Raw genomic sequence first — 19,387 nt, forward strand, 5'->3', positions numbered from 1 at the left:
AGATGATTTGCATACACTGGCACTTCAAGGTTTCCTCCCCAGAGTTCGCACCCTCACTGCCTTGGGTGCAAGTCCTCTTTATCCCATGTATTTGCTAGCACAGCAGTATTTTTTTTCTGACTTCTCTTTTTATGTAAAAAAAAAAAAAAAAGTAACTTTCCGTTTGCTCCATTTCCCTTCCTAGCATTTAAATGGCGTCACTTTGTTGCAGTCAGATGGAGTGGGTCTCTTCAATTTGCTGCTCCATTCCCAAATCCAGGTGAATTTTACTCAGTTGGGATTATGTGGGCGAGCTGGGAAGAGGGAGCAGTTCATCTTGGAGGGTTGGGATCTGGGGATATTTCTTAGGGTGAGAGAGTGCCCTTTGCAGGTGACTGCCTCTCCAGCAACCCTTAGCACACCTTCTCAAAGCCAAGCCAAGGGCGCGTGTGCTCAGATGGCATCTGTTTATCAGCAGGGCTTTTGGAGTTATGAAGTCTATCACAATATTTAAAAAGCTGGATAAAAGAACAGATGGCTTTGGTAAGAGATGATCTGGCTAATGAAACGAGGGTTAACACTTAAACTGAGAAGCAGTTTTAACTGGTTTTTGACAGTTTTACCCCCGTTTAACCCATGCCATATTTAACCTCACCGCTCCTGTTTCTGGATGGGTGATGTCTCTTGCCAGGCCTCACTCCAGCTTTGGAGCAGAAAGGAGCAGGACACGAAAAACAGGTGGTAAATATACCTTTTCAGAAGACATGTATTTCCCAGGAATGAAAGCAAACTCAAAGCAATTCCCTTTTCTGTTTTCCTCACCTCTGTGTACCTTTTCCTCCCCAGAAAAACAGCCCCGGATAACCATAGCCAGCCTTCAGTGGCAATATCAGTCTGGGAAGGACTGTAACTAGGGGAGCATGAGGTTGCTTTGATTCTTCCTGGGCCGTGAGGTCTGCAAGGGCAGAGGTTAGGCCTGTGTTAGTCCTCTCTTTTATATGAAAAGCAAAATACCTCTGAGGCCTGATCCTGCTACTTGATGTCAAGACACGGAGGCTCAGAATTCCCACTTCTCTGTCCCTAGAAGAAAGCAGATGTGAGATGGCGCACAGTTCAGTCCCCGTGAAGAGCACTTACGTGGTGGAATTTGGACAGGGAACGTGCACATGCTGTAATGCATCAGAGGGAGGAAATACTAATGAACAGGCAGCAAAGCAAAGCCATAACTGTGAACATTTGCTTTGCGTTGGAGCAGGCTGGCTTTCCAGGCCAGGCAAATTGCCAGGCACATCCCCAGTGGGTCTCAGTGGCCAAGCAGGAAAACCCAGTGTAGGCTGGGACAGGAGAAGTCACGCGCTGCTCACAGCGTCCCAGGAGCGTTGTCACATCTGCCCACCAGTGTCACTGCAATTGTGTCTCCCAAGTCATGGGCTTAGCAGGGAGGGACAACAGTGTCAGCCTCTGGCACACCTACCCCTGGGAAAGCCAGGTGGTGGGTAACCCCAAACAAGAGGAGGGAATGCACTTATGGCTACTCGACTTTTTGCCAAGGTAGTGCTGGTGGAGATGTGGGAGGAAAAACTCTTTCTACAGGTCAATGTGGGCTTGCGGTGGGATTTGGGACATGCAGCATTACCATGAGGGAGGCAGGGGAAGCGTTATTGTGGGATGTAGCTCAAAAACAACATGCACATGTGCCCTGCCTCCCTTTGCACCCTCACAGCCCTTGACAGGGGGATGCTGCAGGTTGAGTTTCACAGGAGGGGGGCTGCTCCTCCCATGGGACTGCTGTCCCATGAAGAAGGGATTGTAGCAAATATCTCCATGGAGCTAGGTAACACCATCCCTTGATGGCTGATGCCTCCCTGCATCTCTCTCGCTTCCTGCACTGGACGTGCTCCAGCACATGGTTGTTGTCCCCAGGCTGTACCCTTTTTTTAAGCTGTGAGTTTTTAATTTGTGAGAGGTTTTTGGTGGGCCTGTCAGCATCGTGCATTTTCCAGCACTCACAGGGACACCATCTGCTCGAAAAAAAGCTGTGAACAAAATGTCTCAGACACTCAGAGTTTACCAAAAATGAAATTGCTTTAAAATCCCATATGGTGCATTGTTTTCCTTCCAGCTTTGGCTGACAGCAGAGGTGAAGTGACTAAGGCACTTTCTGATTAGTTGCTGCCGTTTCCTTTCTGGCCAAAATCACCGGGGCTGCGCGTTGTCACTTCTCACCTGTTTGACAGAAGGTTTTCTTCAGCCTCAGCTGCTGAAAGCCAGGGGATACTGAGACTCAAACAACTCTCCTCTGTTACTTTTAAAGCAAGTTTCCTTGACTTTTGCTATCACAGGAAGCCTTGCAGTTAGGGATGTGGCTAATGCTGATACTTCCAGCATACGTTTTTACAGGCACATGATTTTGGGGCCTCTCTTGGTGACATGGGGGTTGATAGCACCTCCTTGCCCAAGGAATGCCATGCCCAGCAGTCACTTGTTGTGGCTCCTGAGTGTGGCAGAGCCATGGGACAGTGTCAGGTGCACACAGAGGGAAAACCTGGCCAAGATCTCTGGATTTTGCGGGGTTGCAAAAATGCAAAAGCTGCAAGGAACCATTTATTAGTCCAGGATAGCACAAGATTTGAAATACCAGAGCAGGAAGAATGTTCTTTCAGCTCTAAAAATAGCTCCCTCAGCCTTTAAAACACCAAGAAGCACACACAGCACATGCCTTCCAGTGAGAGTGTCTCTTTTCCCTTGATGATGCAGCCACTTTGGTAATGGCTCAGGGGACCTGCTGGTTGTAGTGCTTGCTCTGAGGATCAGCACTTTGAGGGGTTTTCAATCCCTGGGGATCAAAGAGATGAAAACTTTTCAGGGTGTGCCATGAGGGCCAAAGCTGCAGGGGGAAGGAGTGTTGCTTGGTCACTAGAAGGGCAGTATATGAAACGCTGATAAACTGCTGATGTATAACTCAGCTCACTTCTGGGGGCTTTAGGTGTGGATTTAGGCATCTGTTTTGTGTTGGTTCATAAGTGATAACACCATGACAAAACTTTCAATAAGTGTTAGCTTATTTGGATTTTAGAAGAAACAAGACCGTCAAAAAATAACATCAGTCATCTTGTCAGAGAGGGGAGGGAGAGGAAAAAAAAGTGGTAGCATTCACGTTGACTTAATCCCATGAAGGCAAAGGGATCCCTCCACCCCAGGAAACAGTCCCGAATGGTTATCGTGGAGCTGTTTTGCTGGGAATGTTTCCTCTCAAAACTCCAACCACAGAGATACTTTACAGAGATCACAAAGCCCACCACCTGGTAGGAAAAGGAAAAAAGGTGGAAGAGAACAACATGTCCCAGGCTGTTCCTGGGGTCTCTTGCTACTGGGTGGCTGCTTTTTCTAGGTCTTTTAAAATACTCATCCAAATGGACACTGCTTCCCGGGAAGGCTGCAGAGCTGGGGTGGCGAGCCCTCCTCAGTGCCCCTGGGGGTTTGGAGCAGAAGGTACACCCAGAGCCGCAGGCTGGGCAGGTGCTGCCGGGGTCAGGGAGGGCGGGCAGCGAAGGGGACACAGCGCAGGGACCCCCGCACTGGGCTGCGCCAGGGAGAGCCCGCGGCCAGCCCGCGCTGCTGCGGCCGGACACGGGGCTTGGTTTTGGCCGTGCCCGGGGGATGCTCTGAGGGGCCGGGGCGGCCGCGGCCGCGTCCCACCGCCCCAAACGCGGCAGTCAGAGCAAGAGAAGACCTCCACCACCAACCACGGCCCCCGATGGCCGCGGCGGCCGCGGTCCCGCCCGTCCGGGGCGGGGCGAGGCGGGGCGGGGACCTGGCCCCAGCCCGGCCCCCGGACCCAGCCCGGCCCCCGCTCGCCGCCGCCACCGGGGCCGGAGCCGCCGCCGGAGCCGCCCGCAGGTAGGAGCCGCTCCCGGGAGCCGCGGCTGGGAGCCTCCCTGGGGAGCGCCAGACACCCCCTCCCGTCTCGCCGTCGCCCCTCCTTGTCGCGAATCGTCACCCCCTGCCCAGCCGCCCCCTCCCCGGCCGCGGTCCCGGCGCCCCCGGCGGTCGCGGAGCTCCCCCGCGGGCAGCGGGTGCGAGCGGGGCCGGGGCAGGGAGGGTGGGCAGGGCAGGGCAGGGCAGGGCTGGCGGGCGGGGGGCACCGCAGGTGCTGCAGGGCGCGGGAGGAGCCGCGATCCCGGTGCTGCCAGCCCTGGAGCTTGCTGGCTTACGGCAGGTAGGCACGGGGTAGGTAAGAGGATTAGAGCCGCTTTGCCCAGCGCCCGAAGGACACAGCTGTGGAAGAGATCGCCCAGGTCATGATTCCGGCATCCCTCTCACCCGTGAATCTCTCTGTGGCATCGCTTCGGGGCTGAGGGATGTGATGGTGACAGAGCTCGGCAGCTCCTCTGCCAGGATTGCTGCACAGGGGTCTGCGGAGAAGCTCACCTGGGTTGAGGCTGTGGGGTGGGACAAGTCCTGCCTTCCCCAGATCCTATCGGGATGTCCTGTCAGGACATGCAGGCTGTGTCCAGTTAAATTCCCAGGAGGGGAAGAGGTTTTGAGAAAGGCCACTGGGCTCTGCTGTGGTCCCTCAGGGAAGGAAGGGTGAGGTCCTGCCTCTGAGCAATATAAAGATGCTGGGTGCTGATGTCCCAGGGTGATGATGGGGTTGCTTGGGATCTTAGCTTTTCCCTACAGCAGCATGCTTGTGCCAGACCTTTGATTCAGAGCCCTTGAGCTAGAAAGGTTGCAGGAATTATGAGTTAACCTTCCCTTTTGCTTTTTTTTTTCCTTTTTAAACAGAGCTTCTTGTGAAAGTAGCCTTAAGGATGTTCTGATCAGCATTCACACAATCCTTATGCCATAGCAATGTACACATGTATGGTTAATTATGGATAGCAACTCAATATGGAGGAGGGCAGTGTGTGAAAGGTATATCCTGGCACACTGACTGCCTGTTGTGTCTTGCTCAAATAGATGACACTGTCCAAAAGAAAGGGACTCGATTATTAAAAGTCAAATTATTTTCTTCTGGTTCTTCATGCTCAGTGGTCAGCATTTTCTGAGCCTGAGTGCTGAAAGTCAGTGCAGTTGTTTCATTTCCCCTTTTAAGATTCTTTGTGCTGCAGTGTTTGCTTTTCAGATGCAGAGCAGGGATGTGTGCTTGTATGAACACTAACACAGTCAATTGTTTTTCCTTGGAAGAAATGTCATGTCGATGGTTTCCTCTCCTCCCCCAGCCATTTCCGGGCAGCCTGACATTGGAAGATTGTGGTTTGGCCCAACAGAGACACTTTAGGGTCCTGATCCTGCAGTCCAAGCTGAAACAATGAGCTGTAATTGCAGGTTAAGTGGAAGCAAAGGAACGGAGAAAAGTCAGTAAGAAACGAGAGAGAAGATTCAAAGCAATATGTTGGAAAGGATGCACTGGGACAGGGGGTGGCTGGCAGGTGCAGTTGAAGGCTTGGGCCAGGACTCTGTGAGTGCACGCTCCTCTGGGTCACTGATTTCTCTCAGTGAGCAACTCACTGGCCCTGTTGTCTAAAGTGGGAATAATGGTGGGTTTTTGCTGTCTCAAGAAGACTTGCAAAGGTCTCTAGGTGCCTGGCTCCCCTCACCTTGGGTCCCTGCAGGTTGCAGAAGCAGTCACCTGAGGTTCAGGGATGAAGGCAGGGTGAGAGTGAAAAGGAAGCAAAACACATTGTGGACAGGTGGGGAGAGAAAGGTGGAGCGAAGGGGAGGAGAGGAAAAGAAGAGTGATGAAGCTTCAAAAACCATGAAAGGAAGTGTTAAAAGGGCTATAGATTATTATACCTTGTGTGGGGTATAATGCAAATATTTTATGCTGAGGTTACCTCTGGACAGTCATGCCTGCAAGTGAGAGGCACCTACAAGAGCAGCAGTCTCCCTGTACGAGTGCTGTTTGCTCAGCTAAGAAGTGTTTGCCATGGGCAGGCATGCAGACCTGGCTCCCTCTGGGAGAGCTGCTCCTGTGTGCAGGACAGGAGGGAAGCCCTCCCTCCACCCTGCCCACTGCACACAGGAGCAGAGGCCTCCTCCCCAGCACCCGGAGCTGCTGAGCTGTGCTCAGCTGTACCTGTGGAACTGGTGGCATATTGGGCAGGTCTGGTGGGAGGGGAGGCCGAGGTGCTCCCTGGTGCCATTAGGAGAGGTCTGGGCTGCCTCTCCCGTGGGTAGCAGAGGGAAGGAAGCAAAAGCATGGATGATGTGCTGCAGTGGTGGGGGGAGTGCCCAGCAGCCTCCCCTCGATTTCCTAATCTCGGGCAGATCCAGGTAATTAGGGACCTGTCTGATTTCCTGCTTCCCATGAGGAGCCGCTGGGATTACTAGTGGTGACTGCCTGAGCCAGAAGAGCCAGTGGCCCTTCAGTTTTGGCACCACAGGACTGCAAGAGAGGCCTCTGCCTGGCCAAGCCACTGAGGATGGCCACAGCTTTGTCAGGGAGAGCCTCCCCAGTGTGGTCTTGGCCCAGCTGAACGCTCTTAGAGGTGGTTTATTGTGGTCTCCTGTGCCACGGAAAAGTCTGGCTCTGAATATATTTCAACAGACATGAAAAGTTTTAAGCCCTCTGGATGCGATGGAGAGGCTGGTCACGCAGGCTTGCAAGCTTGGCCACCGTTTAGCAGGTAGAAGCTGTTCCCTGGTCCCCTCTGTCAGTTGTGTTTGCAGCAGGTTTGCATGAAGTGAAAGGCTGTATGGCACCTTCCTCCTATAGCTCATCTGAGCACCCTACAAACAGCAATTTATGGTTGCAGCAGCTTGGGACACTGGTAAGCAAATGTTACTAATTCCTACAAATGAGGAATGCTGGCGAGGCAGTGGTGAACACCACAAAAATGCCTATGTATGATTGCTTACCTTGTACTTGTCTCAGGGCAAATGATTTCCACAGGTCTAAACAGAGTCAAAAGACTGACGTGGTTTGTACCCATGACAGTCTCTATGCCAGAGAGGGCTACTTTAGAGTAATGACAAAAGCCAGGTCATGGGTACTGCGCATCCATTCCTTGTAACTCAGCCTCTGGCCCATCATCTCATGGCTGCTTCTCAGAGGCTTTGGTGGTTAATACAAAGAGAAGAGGACCTCTTTTTGTGGAGGAGGCATGAGTTCTCAGGCTGAAGAGGCTGGTGAGGGAAAACTGTCCTGAGAAAGCTTGGTGTGTTATGCCACACTCCCTAAAAGCTCACAGGCCTTGGGTGTTTTCCCCATGACAAGTGCAGACCAACTGGCATTTACCGAAGGAAATGCTGCTTTGGGGACAGTGAACATCTCTTCAAAAGTGTAGAGCTGCAAACTGCAGTGGAGAAAGGAGCTTGTGCTTCCAAAAGGTGAACAGAAGAAGAGTACAAGGGACAAGAGAGGTGGAAGACAAAGTAAACAGCTGGGAAAAGCCCTCTTTACACTCCTTGGGAAGCTGTGTAGCTTGAGTGTATGTCTTATGTTTGTTGGGGAAAAAAACAGTGGCAGGGTAGAAAAGGCAGAGAAACCTGGATCTGTTTTGGGCTTCCAGGGCCTGTACTCTCTCATCTGTAAACTGGAAAAGGAGACAATATGATCAGGAATAACGTTCTGCGAAGTCTGTTCCCCTGGGCTTGGTGTGTCTTTCCTTACCTTCGAAGCTATCTGTAAGTCAACATGACATATCTGTCTCTTTCTGTGCCAGGTTTCACCTCCCCGTTGAGTGTTCTTTGCCACTCCCAACACTTACATTTTTTCCCTGATAATGGGACAAACCTTTTGGGCAGGCTTCCTACCCCCTTCTGGTGTAATGTGTGTCTTGGCTTTGCTTGCTTGGGCAGATTAGAAACGCTTTAAGGCATTTGTGGTTTTTGGAGCTCGGGAGCAAATAAGACACCTCTATCAATCTATTAATACACTGACAAGATCTCTGTACTTTAGGGGACAAGAAACACTCATTCTGCTTGTTGCTACTTCAGACAATGGTCATTAGATGGGGGTGGTTGAGGTTGAGGGTGATCACTGGACAGACTGCACAGTGCCTTTGACTTCGTGGGCTTTGCCATAACATCAGCCTGCATTTGTGTGTTACTTGCAGAGCAGTGAGACAGTTTCAGAGACTCTTTCTTCACTGCATAGCTGAAGCAGGGAGAGCTTTACTGTCTTTAATTTTTTGAGGAGATTAATTATCCTCCTCATTTTCCGTCAACTCTTCACTTTGGGATTTGGCTGGGACTTTGGGGTAAGTGCTCTTCTCATAAACATCCCAAACAAAAGGATTGGGCAAGGGAAAAATATGCCCTTGTGGTGGCAGTGGTGAGAGACTATGGGGTTTGGTCTGTGTTGAGACTGCTAGAGACTTCCTTTGCGTCTCAGAAGTCTGGTGAAAGCGGACCAGTCTTGAGCATCTCTGTATTGGGGAAACTTTCCTGTCTGACCATCCAGGAGCCACTCTGGCAGTCACACTCCCACCACCTGAGACTTTCAGTGCTGGGAACGAAGCCCCTTCACAATGGGCAGTTCCAGTGACCCAGTGGTGTCTCGCTTGACTCCCTACACACTCCACACTCAGACAGTCTGACAGGTTTTCCTCACTGCCTGGACCCCAAGTTTCCTATAGCGTAGTCCCAGATCTCTGGATCCTTTAAAGAATGGAATCATTCTGCAGTAATAGCTGGACAGAAACAGCTCGAATTGGTGCCTCCGGGGAGGGACCCCTTGTGCTTTTATATCCTCACAATCTGTGAGCCTGTTCCAATTGTGATATTTAGTCTGGGGTCTTCTCACTGTTTATTTGGAACCTACAGAGTCTCTGGCTGACCGGCCATCCCTGGCCAGCACCACAGGTCCCAGTGCCCTTTGTCAGGCAAAGGGTTGGTGCCAGGTCACAGCCCCTTTGCCTGGGGCTCCAGCCATTCCCCCCACCCAGGGCACAACCTGCAGTTCATGCTGCAGCTGCACACTGAGCTACTGGCACTGTGTATATTCCTCAATATCTGCCCTTGGAGAGGTGGTAAGGCATCTGCCCTGGGATGTGGGCAGTCCAACACATGGTGGGAGCACTCACAGGGGACTGGTTGCCACCTGCCCCTGAGGTCATGAGGAGCCAGAATGGCTGAATCTTGCAGTGGGTGCTCCCAGGCAGAATGGGATCCCTGGGGCAAGCAGACAAACAGCACCTGCAAAATGTAGTGCTCCTCAGCTCCTCACCCTGGCTGCTCCCGGCTGGTTTCACTGTCTGCTGACCCAGCTCTTTCCATCTGAACTGGATGTGTACCTTCTGCCTTACCCAGCTCCTGCCCTGCCTCCTTTGGCCTGTTTGCAGTCTGAGGGCCACGACTGCCCGAGCCCTGCTCATGGTATGAGTGGGGCCTCATGGAAGTCAGTGTGGGCTGATGTAGGTGCATGGGTCAGAGCACAGCGCTGTCAAAGCCTGCAGAACCCTTTGGTCCTATGGTGGCAAATTATGTTAATTTTTCTTTTATGACATCCAGGAACGTGACCTTGAAGCGGGGTGAGCCTGGTCTGTACAACGCCAGATGCGAGAGGGGCAGAGCCAGCCCAGAAGAGTCCACAGTCGATGTCTCTGCCTGTAACACAGCAGTTCAGCACTGGTTGCTAAATGGCCTGTAAGTATTCATGTGTGGCAGCAGGAAGCAGAATACTGAGGGCACTTCTTGAAGGACAGTAGGGACCCAGCAGTGCTGCAGGGGTATCTCTGGGTTGGACAATCTGTCAGTCGCATGGTCTTCTTACCAAGGCACTCAGGATATATATATATATATATATATATGTAAGTATATATGTATTTAGAGAATTGATAACAGATTAACTGTACACAACTGCAGGAGACAGCTGCCTGGGGGAAACTTGGAGGGGCAATATAGGCAAGTGGATAATAATATGTCCTTTTCTGCCCCCTGCTTTTTGGTGGCTAGAAGGTTTAATTTCCTATGTCCAATAGGTTTATGTTGGCCAGAGCATTTCATTAGCACGCTGAGCGCATTCAGTGTGTGAGACGAGACAAGAAACATGCACGGATGTTGCCGTGGGTGAAAGCATTGCCTCTCAACATCGTTGCAGGGTTACTGAAGCATCTCCTGCTTCCCCCATGCACAACCCAGAGATGTCTTTACCTTTTCCCATTCCTCTCATATAAATAAATGAAAATGGCACTTCTGCACATCCGTGAGACGGTAGGCGGGTACCCGGAGCAAGCAGAACGTCATACTCTGCTGACAGAGGGGATCACTTCTTTTCCTGTTACCCCACCATTTTGTTATGTATTTACAAGACTCTGTCAAGTCTTATCTCTCTCATTGTGTGCTCACGCTTCGAACCTTGAGATAAACCTGAAAATGCTCTGCTTTGTTATGTTGGCATTTGTGACTTGTGGGTGGCAGGTTATGTAATGTGCTGGTTTGTATCCACTCTTTTACAGTGATTAGGTATCAAGTGACTGTGGTTATTTTTGCTTTCAAAAGCAACAGAGAGCTATAGTGGGCTCCCCCAAAAGACAAATTGTGTTTGTTCCCCTTTGATTGTTCCTGACTGGCAGCAATTCTTTATGACTTGCTCTATGTTTTGAACAGTGTCCTCCTTCTCCCAGTGCTTCTGGCTTTGTATCTATTCTCTGAAATAACTCGGTGGCCTTGTGCTGTGAAATGCAGGAGAGTTGCTCTGGCTTATTATGCATTTGAAATGCATCTGGATGCTTTAGTCTTAAAAAAGATGTATGTTAATATGGTAATTTTGTCCTTCCTTACATTCGTGTTCTCTGGTGAAAGCAGCTTCAGGAAGAGCCTGTAACTTTGCTTGGCAGATGAAATTAAGATGTCCACATTAAATGAACCTTGATGAAGCAGCAGTATATGTTTGGTGAGCTGCCTGCTGTAATTGAAGTGTGTACATTAGAGGAATGGAAGCTTAATTGGTTGAGGGTGCCTAGTGGGGCAGTGGTAATATAAGCAGAGCAAACAGCTGACAGTCTGAGCAGATTTAGACATAAAAATGGAATTGGAGATAAGGGAGTAAGCCTGCATTAAGAGAAATTCTCAAGGCAAACGCCGGGGCTGTGATAATGTGAAACCCTTTGCAGTTCTGGACTCTGACCCATATTAGCTGGCATCAGGAGTGCACCTCGACAGGGTTTTTGCAATGCTGGTGTGAGAACGTGTGTCAAGAGGGACTGGAAAACCACCGTGTCAGCTTTTGAGAAGGTAGGCTGATTCTGGCTGGGGTCAGCTGTGAAGTTGAAAACATTTTTATTAGTCTTGTGAATCCATTACAGCATGAGGGATTTCTGTTGCTGAAGGCCTTCCTTTGCTGAAGGCCTTCCTGTGCAAGCCTTAAAAATGGAAGACAAATGGGTGTGGGCAATTACCAACTGCCTCTTGGTCACAGTGTGTTTATTTGGGAAAACACAGGCTGGCAGAGATGGCTGTTATTGCCAGCTGGAGTTGACTGCTCAGATTTGGCATCACTGGTCATGTCAACAATGCAGAACAGAGCTGTGGAGAGGAAGGTTGGCTTTATGTCATCCCTGTGGAGCAATTAACTGTCAAAGAATTTGTTTCTACATTTCCCACAAAGAATTTAGGCTATTTTTCCTATTGCTCTTGGCATTTTACTTTGTCTAAACCATTTGCTGTGGTGTTGCAGAGGAGGCTGATGCTTGGGTTCCTCATTCCCTTGTCCTGGCTGCTGTTAGAGGTGCTGGTCTTAGTCTGCATGATCTCCCAGCTCGAAGAGACAAACACTGGGGACATCCCTGAAAAGGACGGGTTAAACCAAAGGCAACTGCTGAGAATATCTGCTGAACACTAATACAAAGCTGGGCAGGTTTGGCACATGGCATGGTTTCTCCTTTGGAAGAAGCTGAGGTTACATGTAGTCTTGTTCCTGGACCTGAGTAACACAGCAGGGAGTAAATGAGAAATTTGCAGGAGCTGAGCCCTGGTTTTAAACCATCCTCTGCCGACATGGGGATGCTAAAGCATATTCAAGCATGTTTGGGCTGTGCCAATGGCCAGCACTGAAAGGTGTTCACTGAGCTCTGGTGAAGACCTGGCTCTACACAGGTCCTTGTTCTCCCTGGGAGTGCTGTCCTCTCTCCTCAGTGCAAACCAACTGGCTGTGATGAGGTGTGTGCTGGGGGGGCTGTTTCTCCAGGTGGTTCCTTTTAACTGGCTGAAATGAATGTGTTCCTCTGAACTATGGACCTGGCTTCCCATCAGGACACTGTGCTCCGTGCTGATCATTCATTTAATATGCAATGATTTCAGATGTCATTTTCTGTTAGTGGTTGATGGAAGGGGACTCTGTGTGGCACAGTGAATATTAAACACAGGGCTGTTTTCCAAGGAAGTGAATCTGTATCCGTGTTGCTCTGACTTTGATGAGGTTGGGCACTAGTCCTGGCCTTGCTCCATTTTAGAGCTCCGCACAGAGTACAGGTTATCTGGACAGTATTTTCATATTTCCCCACTTCGTTCTGGTGTGGAGTCCTTGTCCCTATGTGCTGCCTGGCTGCTCCACCTGAGGGAAAAGTCCCGTGCCACCTCCCTCTCTGCATGACAGACAATGCTGAAATAGCTTGTGAAGGCTGCTGTTTTTTGGCTGGGAGGCATGCTGGAAGGTGGAGGAGCTGTGGCAACCCGTTAATGAAGCCAGGTGTTATGGCTGCTATTTACTTTTATTGCGTAAATGAATCTTTTGTACCTTTCCAAAGGGGAAGGGTAAACAATAAGATGTGCCATCCCCTGACCTGAAAGATTTGTGTTACCTTGGCTTAGTCCAGCCACCACCAGAGAAAAGAGGAGAATCGATGGCAGTAGTTACCTTGCAGAGGAAATATGGGCTGTAACTGGAGGTGATGTTACCTGCCTGCTTCCTTCAGCCAAGGCAGGAGTGGGGAACTTGGATACAGTTATGCCTCTCTTGTGTGGGGCACTGGCACTTGGGCACTGTGCTGCCAGGGTCCATCAGGGACACAGGTGAGGCAGGTGCCACCTGGAAGCAGTCTTTGACATTGCTGGCATGGGCTCCCAGTACTAGAGTAATGTCCAACACCAGCTAAGGGATGCTGCTGCATTGCTGGTGAGCGGTGGGAGGAAAAGGCAAGGGCAGCACTTCATGGAATAGTTGGAAGCGCTGCGGCGGGGGCTGTGCCGGGAACAGAGCTGTGAAACACTGTGTCTCCTGTGTGGGAGGAGAGGAAAAGAGGTGAGATTGGTGTGGAAATTTAGTCCCCCCTCATCGATAATTTCTTCTGATCTGTTAGACCGTGCTAAAGATCTGTAAGCACACTGGAGCTGACTGCCTTTTAAATCGACATACTTAATACTTGCATCATTTCATGGTCCCTGTCTGCAGTTCTCTCTGCTCTCAGGTCAGGGAAGAGACCTTATCTGATTGCTGTTCTGTGTTTTGAGGTTTGGAATTCAGCCTCACTCGAGGCTATCCATACAGGCAGCACCAAATCATGGCCTCATGGTTTTGTGCAAGTGTGGTGTGACTCAGGGTACTGCCAGGGTGTTGTTTTGTACACCTGCTAGGCAATTTGCAGGGAGAATAAGACAGCTGACCTGTAGAGGCAAGTGTGAGGCTGCCATGCCTTCTAAAGGGTGTGGGGAGCCTCACCTCTATTCCTTCAGCCTCTGTCACTATGAGGCAGAGAGGGAGTTGGTGTCTGGGGCCATGAGCAGTCGAGCCAGCATTGCCTTTGCAGGTGGGGGCTGCCTTGGGGGAGCAGTGAGCTGGGGGGTGCTGTGGCATGGTGGGTGTGCTTACTCTCTTCTGTGGGTCTTCACAGTGGGGAGAGACAAGGCAGCAGCCCAGAAAGACCATGGCTCCTGTGCTGCAGATATAGGAAGGCCAGGGCAGCTGAGAGGAGGAGGACAACAGCATGGGCACTTTCTTCTCTGGGGCAAAGGGGAGAGTCGTTGCTTTAAGGACCTTTTACCTGGATGAGGTAATTAAGCTGCAAATACAAGCAGGCTTTAGTGAAAGGCCATCATCTCCAAGCTGCCCTGGCACCCCAGGGTGCCTCGCTGTCCCATGTGGGCCTTGGTGACCCCAGGAAATGCCTGCCCTGCAGCAGGCTATGGGAGGGAAGCAGAGTGCAGGGGCACAGGTACTGCTGCTCTGGGGAAAGTAAAGCAGGTGCTGGAGCCATGAGCCTCGTGCTGGTCACTCTCTGTGTCTCTTGGCTGTGCCAGTGCTGGGAGGGACATGTATGGAGGAGGACAGAGCATAAGGAAATACTTGATCCGTTGTCAGAGGACTCACAGGGAGACAGGACTCTCTGTGTCTGCAGCACAGCAACACAGCAGCATTTCTGAATGGCACATATTACAGGAACAGCCCTGGCATTCCAGATGCTCACCCAGTGTGATCTTGCCTGGAGGACAGATGCTTCCTCGGGAGGTGGTGTACGCAGCATCCTTACGCCACATGCAGGATTTCACAGTGCCTGCATCCAGTTGAAACGCCTCATCCTGACTCCTGACAGCACTCTGGGTGCCGGCAATCAGCTTGGCTCCACTCTGGGTGTGGAGCTGATTGCTGTGGCCAGGATGGGAGCTGGTCCTGTGCTTTGTGAGATTATGACACAGCACGTGCATCCTTCTCTCCTCGTGCTGCAGGCTTTGCTGGGGCATCGTGTGGAATTGGTGATGATCCTGGGTAGGAGGCTGCTTTGCCTTGTGCCAGTGGGAAGTAGTAGGGAATTAGGGCTGCGGGTCTTGTGGTGTCACCTTGTGCAAAATGCTCAGGAAAAATACTTTGAAAAACCACTCAAATTCTGTAGGTGTGTCTGAAAAGTCTCCCGTTCCACAGCCCCAGGCTGTTTGTGCCCTGGTTTTTATGCACCCTGTGGATGCTGCTGCCTGTATGCAGGAGCTTAACCCCTTGTGCCAGTAGTGACAGTGTGAAAGGTTTGCAGTGGCCATTAGGAACTTGATTCTTTGTCACCTTCTGTGTGGATGCTCTTTGTGCTTTCAAAAGAGGGGTGCCAAAGTGGGTGGGTACCTCTGCCCTCTTCTTTCTTTTGTTTTTACTTTGTTCTTTGTTTCTAGCAGGTATGGATGGGAAGAAATGCAGCGTGTGGATGTTTTTACCTCTTGTCTTTACCCTGTTTACATCAGCTGGATTATGGATAGTGTAAGTTTTCTCCTGATGGTTATTTGGGAGAGCAAGTCAGGCTGGGGCAGTCAGAAGTACCACTGAGGTGTGGGCTGCGTCTCAGTACAGAAAGTCTTTTGGGGATGCTGTGTCCTGGAGTTACTGTGGGGCTGGGAAGGCACACAACAGGGGCAGGGACCAGTCTGTGCCAGTTCATGGCTTGGAGGATCACATTTTTTATCTCTGAGTTTCTATGCTCTCCAGGCCAAGCTTCTGACCTTGCCTTCTTCCTGGCAGATGTTCCTGGGAGCTGCCTGAAATGAGATAGACAAAAATGCAAAAATTCCCTTTAAACGTGTTTTCTTTGAATGACTCAGCAGACCTCTTGGAGAAACACTTAGGCCCTGCTTCGGGGTGGAAACTCAAAATCTGCAGCATCCAGCACTGCACTGAACCTGCCAGCAGCTTAATGCTGACACTTCACTTTCTCCCTAACACTTCTCACCAAAATGCACACAAGACATGCATTTCCCTGAGCTGGACTCTCTCCAAGCATGCAGGCAGATGACTGCAGCATGAATTTGAGAGCAATAAATGTGTGATTAGCATCTATGCTCAGCGTGAGAAGCATTTATGTTGTAAGATGTGGCTTTGGCCATGGTCTGTGGATGTTGTTTTTCAGCAGCAGGGGCAGCTTAAGCCTTTTGTCTGACCTCTATTGCTTGTTGTTCTTCTTGTCCCATCCCCTCTGTATTAAAACAGCTTTTGTGGAAGGAGGACCATGGTAAACTTGATGAATCAAATTATTCAAATTAAAAATGAAAACATTGCCTTGGCTGATTACTTTTAAGGCAGCTCAGTTCAGTGACCCTGTTTGTCTACCTGACCTGCAAACCAGATGCAACACAAAGGAAGGCACATAGCTAGGCTTGAAAATAAGCAAAACTGCCTGCTTGAGCAGAGAGAAGCACAGGCTGCCTCCAGCAGATCCTGCCAGGGAGCTTTGAGACACTTAATGTGTTGTTTGGGTGATATTTGGAATGAAAGCCAGGATGAGGTTTTACACTACTTTCATCTTTTTTTTTTCTTTCTTTTTGACAGGTACTTTATAGCAGTGGAAGATAATAAAATTCTCCCACTAAATGTACCAGACAGGTAAGAGCTGGTTGTGGCTTTATATTCAATCACTTGTTTCTATAAAATAATAAAACAATTAAAGGTAAACGGAAAAGAAAACCTTAAATCTTTATTCCTATGCCTATGTCTCTTAGGAAACCTGGTCCCAAAAGACCACCTTATATAAGGTAAGTGAATTATTTTCTTCCAGTTACCGTTCTGATTAATGGTTGTTATCTATGTGTCTTTACCTTCCTAGAGTTACAATGACACACTTTATATTTTCAAGTATTGCAGGTGATGCACCTCCTGCAAGCTGTGTGTTTAGTCAAGTCATGAACATGGCGGCATTTCTAGGTAGGAACCACCAGTGGAATGTTTCTTTCTCAGTTTAAGAGTCACTGAAACATAAGTAATATCCCATACATACTGTTCCAGAATGTGATGATGTAAACTGTACACTTTCATTGCTGCTTCTTCCCATGGCAAAAAAGAAATATAACAAGGGAAATATAACCTCCAGACTGCAAATGTGTCATGGGAGATAAGATGGTAGGTGACTGCCTTGGCCATGGTGATCAGTAAATGGTTTAGAATTTTTGCTCTAATGAAAAAAAAGGACAAGAGTGGTTCCCCTAAATACCCTGGGAATCTGCTTTTGAGGTCTTAGGACTCCACAGTTGCTGGTCAGTCCTTAAGAACCACCTTTTAGAAGCACAAGGGCAGGCAATCCCACTGCATGGGATTGTGGTCAAGAAGTGGGGCAGAAAAGCAGCTTGGCTGAGCAGGGAACTCCTTGTGGCACTCAAGAGGAAAAAGCCAGTGTATGATCTGTGGAAGGAAGGTCAGGCTTCACAGGAAGATTGCAGAGCTGTGGGTTGTATGTGCAGGGAGAAGATGGGAAAAGCTCAATTAGATTTGAAACTGGCCAGAGTAGTTTCAGACAACAAGAAGGGTGTTTGTAAGTATGTCAGTGGCAAAAGGAGATCTAAAGAAAATATTGGATGGATACTTGTTGAAGACTTGTAACCTGACTAATAGGGATGAAGAAGAAGTGGAGGCATTCAATGCCTTTTTTTTTTTTTTCCTCAGTCTCTAGTAATGCTGATGGACCTTGGGCTGCCCAGTTCCTTGAGTCACTTCAATATTTTTATCAATGATCTGGATGCAGGAGGTGAAGGCACCATTAGCAAGTTTCCTGATGATACCAAACGAAGATGTCTTGTTGACTCTCTTGAGGAACAAGATGCCTTTCAGAGGGATCTAGATGACTGGAACAATGGGCAGTGATTAATGGGATGAAATTTAACAAGTCTGAATCTCCATCCTGCACCTAGGTTGGAGTAATTCTGGGCTCAAGAGAGTGGAGTGGGAGGGAGAAGAGTGGCTGGAAAGCAGCCCTGCAGAAAGGGATCTGGGGGTGCTGGTCGGCAGCAGCTCAGTGTGAGTCAGAAGTGTGTGCCCCAGTAGCCAAAAGGGCAAACCCCATCCCGGGGTGCATCAAACACAGCACAATCAGCCCCTCAAAAGAGGTGATTATCCCACTGTCCTCAGCATTGGTGCAGCCTCACCTTAAATACCATGTGCAGTTCTGGGCCCCACAACTTAAGAAGGCTGTGAAGGTCCTTGAATGTGCTCAGAGGAGGGTTACAAAGCTGGTGGACAGGCTGGAAGGAATGTCCTATGAGGAACTATGGGTTTGTCTAGTTTGGAGGCAAAGAGGCTGAGGGGCAACCTCATTGCTCTGTCCAGCTTCCCGAGGAGGGGACAGAGAGAGGGAGGTGCTGATCTCTTCTCCCTGGGATCCAGTGACAGGGCACAATGGAATGGTTCAAAGATGCATCAGGGGGAGTTTAGACTGAACATTTCTTTACTGAGAGAGTGGTCAAACACTGGAACAGGATTCCTAGTGAAGTGGTCGATCCCTCAAGCCTGTCACTGTTTAAGAAGCATCTGGAGAGTGCCCTTAATAATATGCTTTAATTTTTGGTCAGCCCTGAATTTGTCAGGCAGTAGGATGAGATGATTGTTGTGGATCCCTTCCAACAGAAATAGTTTCTTCTGTTCTAATCTCTGCTTTGTGGATAAAGTCAAACTTTCCTCTGCTGTATTTGTGTGCTTCTAAGAGCTCCTTTTAGCTTGTACCTCTGGCCACTTTACTTATGTCAAAGCTATAGGAGAGGAAAACTACAGAAACCTGCTAGAAATGTAGGAATTACTGAAATTGAGAATGCCATTGTTTTGCACAAAATGCTTTTAATTCCCTTTTGTAATTCCCATCAAATTTTAGAAAACAATCACATAATTTCAGGATTCTGTACTGTGGAATAGAAATTAAAAAGTTCCTGCATGTGAGCTCAAGTAGTCACAGGGTGGCTGTCCCAAACAATTAGCTGGGGATGAAAAAAAGAAATCCCCGTTTTTAGGGGAACAGAGTTCTCTTGTTTTCAAGGATTTGGAGTAGATTTATTTACTAGAGAAAATTGTAAGAGAGTAAATTGAAACATCATTTGCTGTTTGCATGAAAGTGGGTATTTTTCACTTACAGTGCTCTTATTTTCCTAAACCATGTTTTTGGTATTATACCAGGGGTTTTGTGGAAAATACAGATCTAATTTGCTAAGGCAAACGATTTACAACAATATGACCTGCATGCTATCAGTTTGAGCATGAGCATGAGAAGGTGTTTGACAGCAACCAGGAAATTTGCCTATTCAACTAAATAGCTGTTTAGTGGTCTGGTTTTAATCCCCTCTGAAGGCCAACAGTTTGCCTGGCTTTCTGTGTTGTTCCATACAGCATTCCCTATGGAGGGGAAGAATATACAATTTTAATATCTTCTGGGGTTGTGTAATATCATATGATGTATCATGTATCGTATCTATCATGTATCATATAGCACTTGGGGTAATTGTAACCTTGGAAGGACTGTTGTTCTGTTCTTCATGGAAAATTAGTGCAGTATTTTGGCTTATGTTCATGGCAACAAAACTTGTTCCAAAGGAGGAGAGGAGGCAGTGGGCATTATGGTAAAACCTGCAGAAGTATGTGTGTGCCATTCATATGTTTTTAATACAAGTGGGGTTTGACATACCTCCCCCAGGAGAGCTTGACAATGGAGTGAAACAATGGAAGCCCAGCTGCCACAAAATGAATGCATGGTGTCTATGTGATAGACTGTGTGCTGGGAGCTTCACAGGCAAA

General features: G+C 49.1%; 1 protein-coding gene across 4 annotated transcripts in view; it reads left to right on the forward strand.

Moving 5' to 3' along the window:
* TMEM150C (transmembrane protein 150C) overlaps positions 1–19,387 on the forward strand; it is a 28,256-nt gene that overhangs the window by 2,180 nt on the left and 6,689 nt on the right. Inside the window, exons 1-6 of one of the 4 annotated variants that reach the window (XM_027692844.1) lie at positions 3,830–3,879; positions 9,439–9,573; positions 15,022–15,106; positions 16,169–16,222; positions 16,339–16,371; positions 16,473–16,540. In XM_027692844.1, coding sequence (XP_027548645.1) covers positions 9,567–9,573; positions 15,022–15,106; positions 16,169–16,222; positions 16,339–16,371; positions 16,473–16,540 — 247 coding nt within the window. In that variant the 5' untranslated portion in view covers positions 3,830–3,879; positions 9,439–9,566. Of the gene's footprint in view, positions 1–3,829; positions 3,880–4,162; positions 8,958–9,438; positions 9,574–15,021; positions 15,107–16,168; positions 16,223–16,338; positions 16,372–16,472; positions 16,541–19,387 lie in introns of those variants that run through there. The other 3 variants (XM_027692847.1, XM_027692846.1, XM_027692845.1) reach the window with 3 other exon arrangements.

Source organism: Neopelma chrysocephalum, unplaced genomic scaffold, assembly GCF_003984885.1.
Source record: "Neopelma chrysocephalum unplaced genomic scaffold, ASM398488v2 Primary Assembly neopelma1_88, whole genome shotgun sequence".
NCBI classification, from domain to species: Eukaryota; Metazoa; Chordata; class Aves; order Passeriformes; family Pipridae; genus Neopelma; species Neopelma chrysocephalum.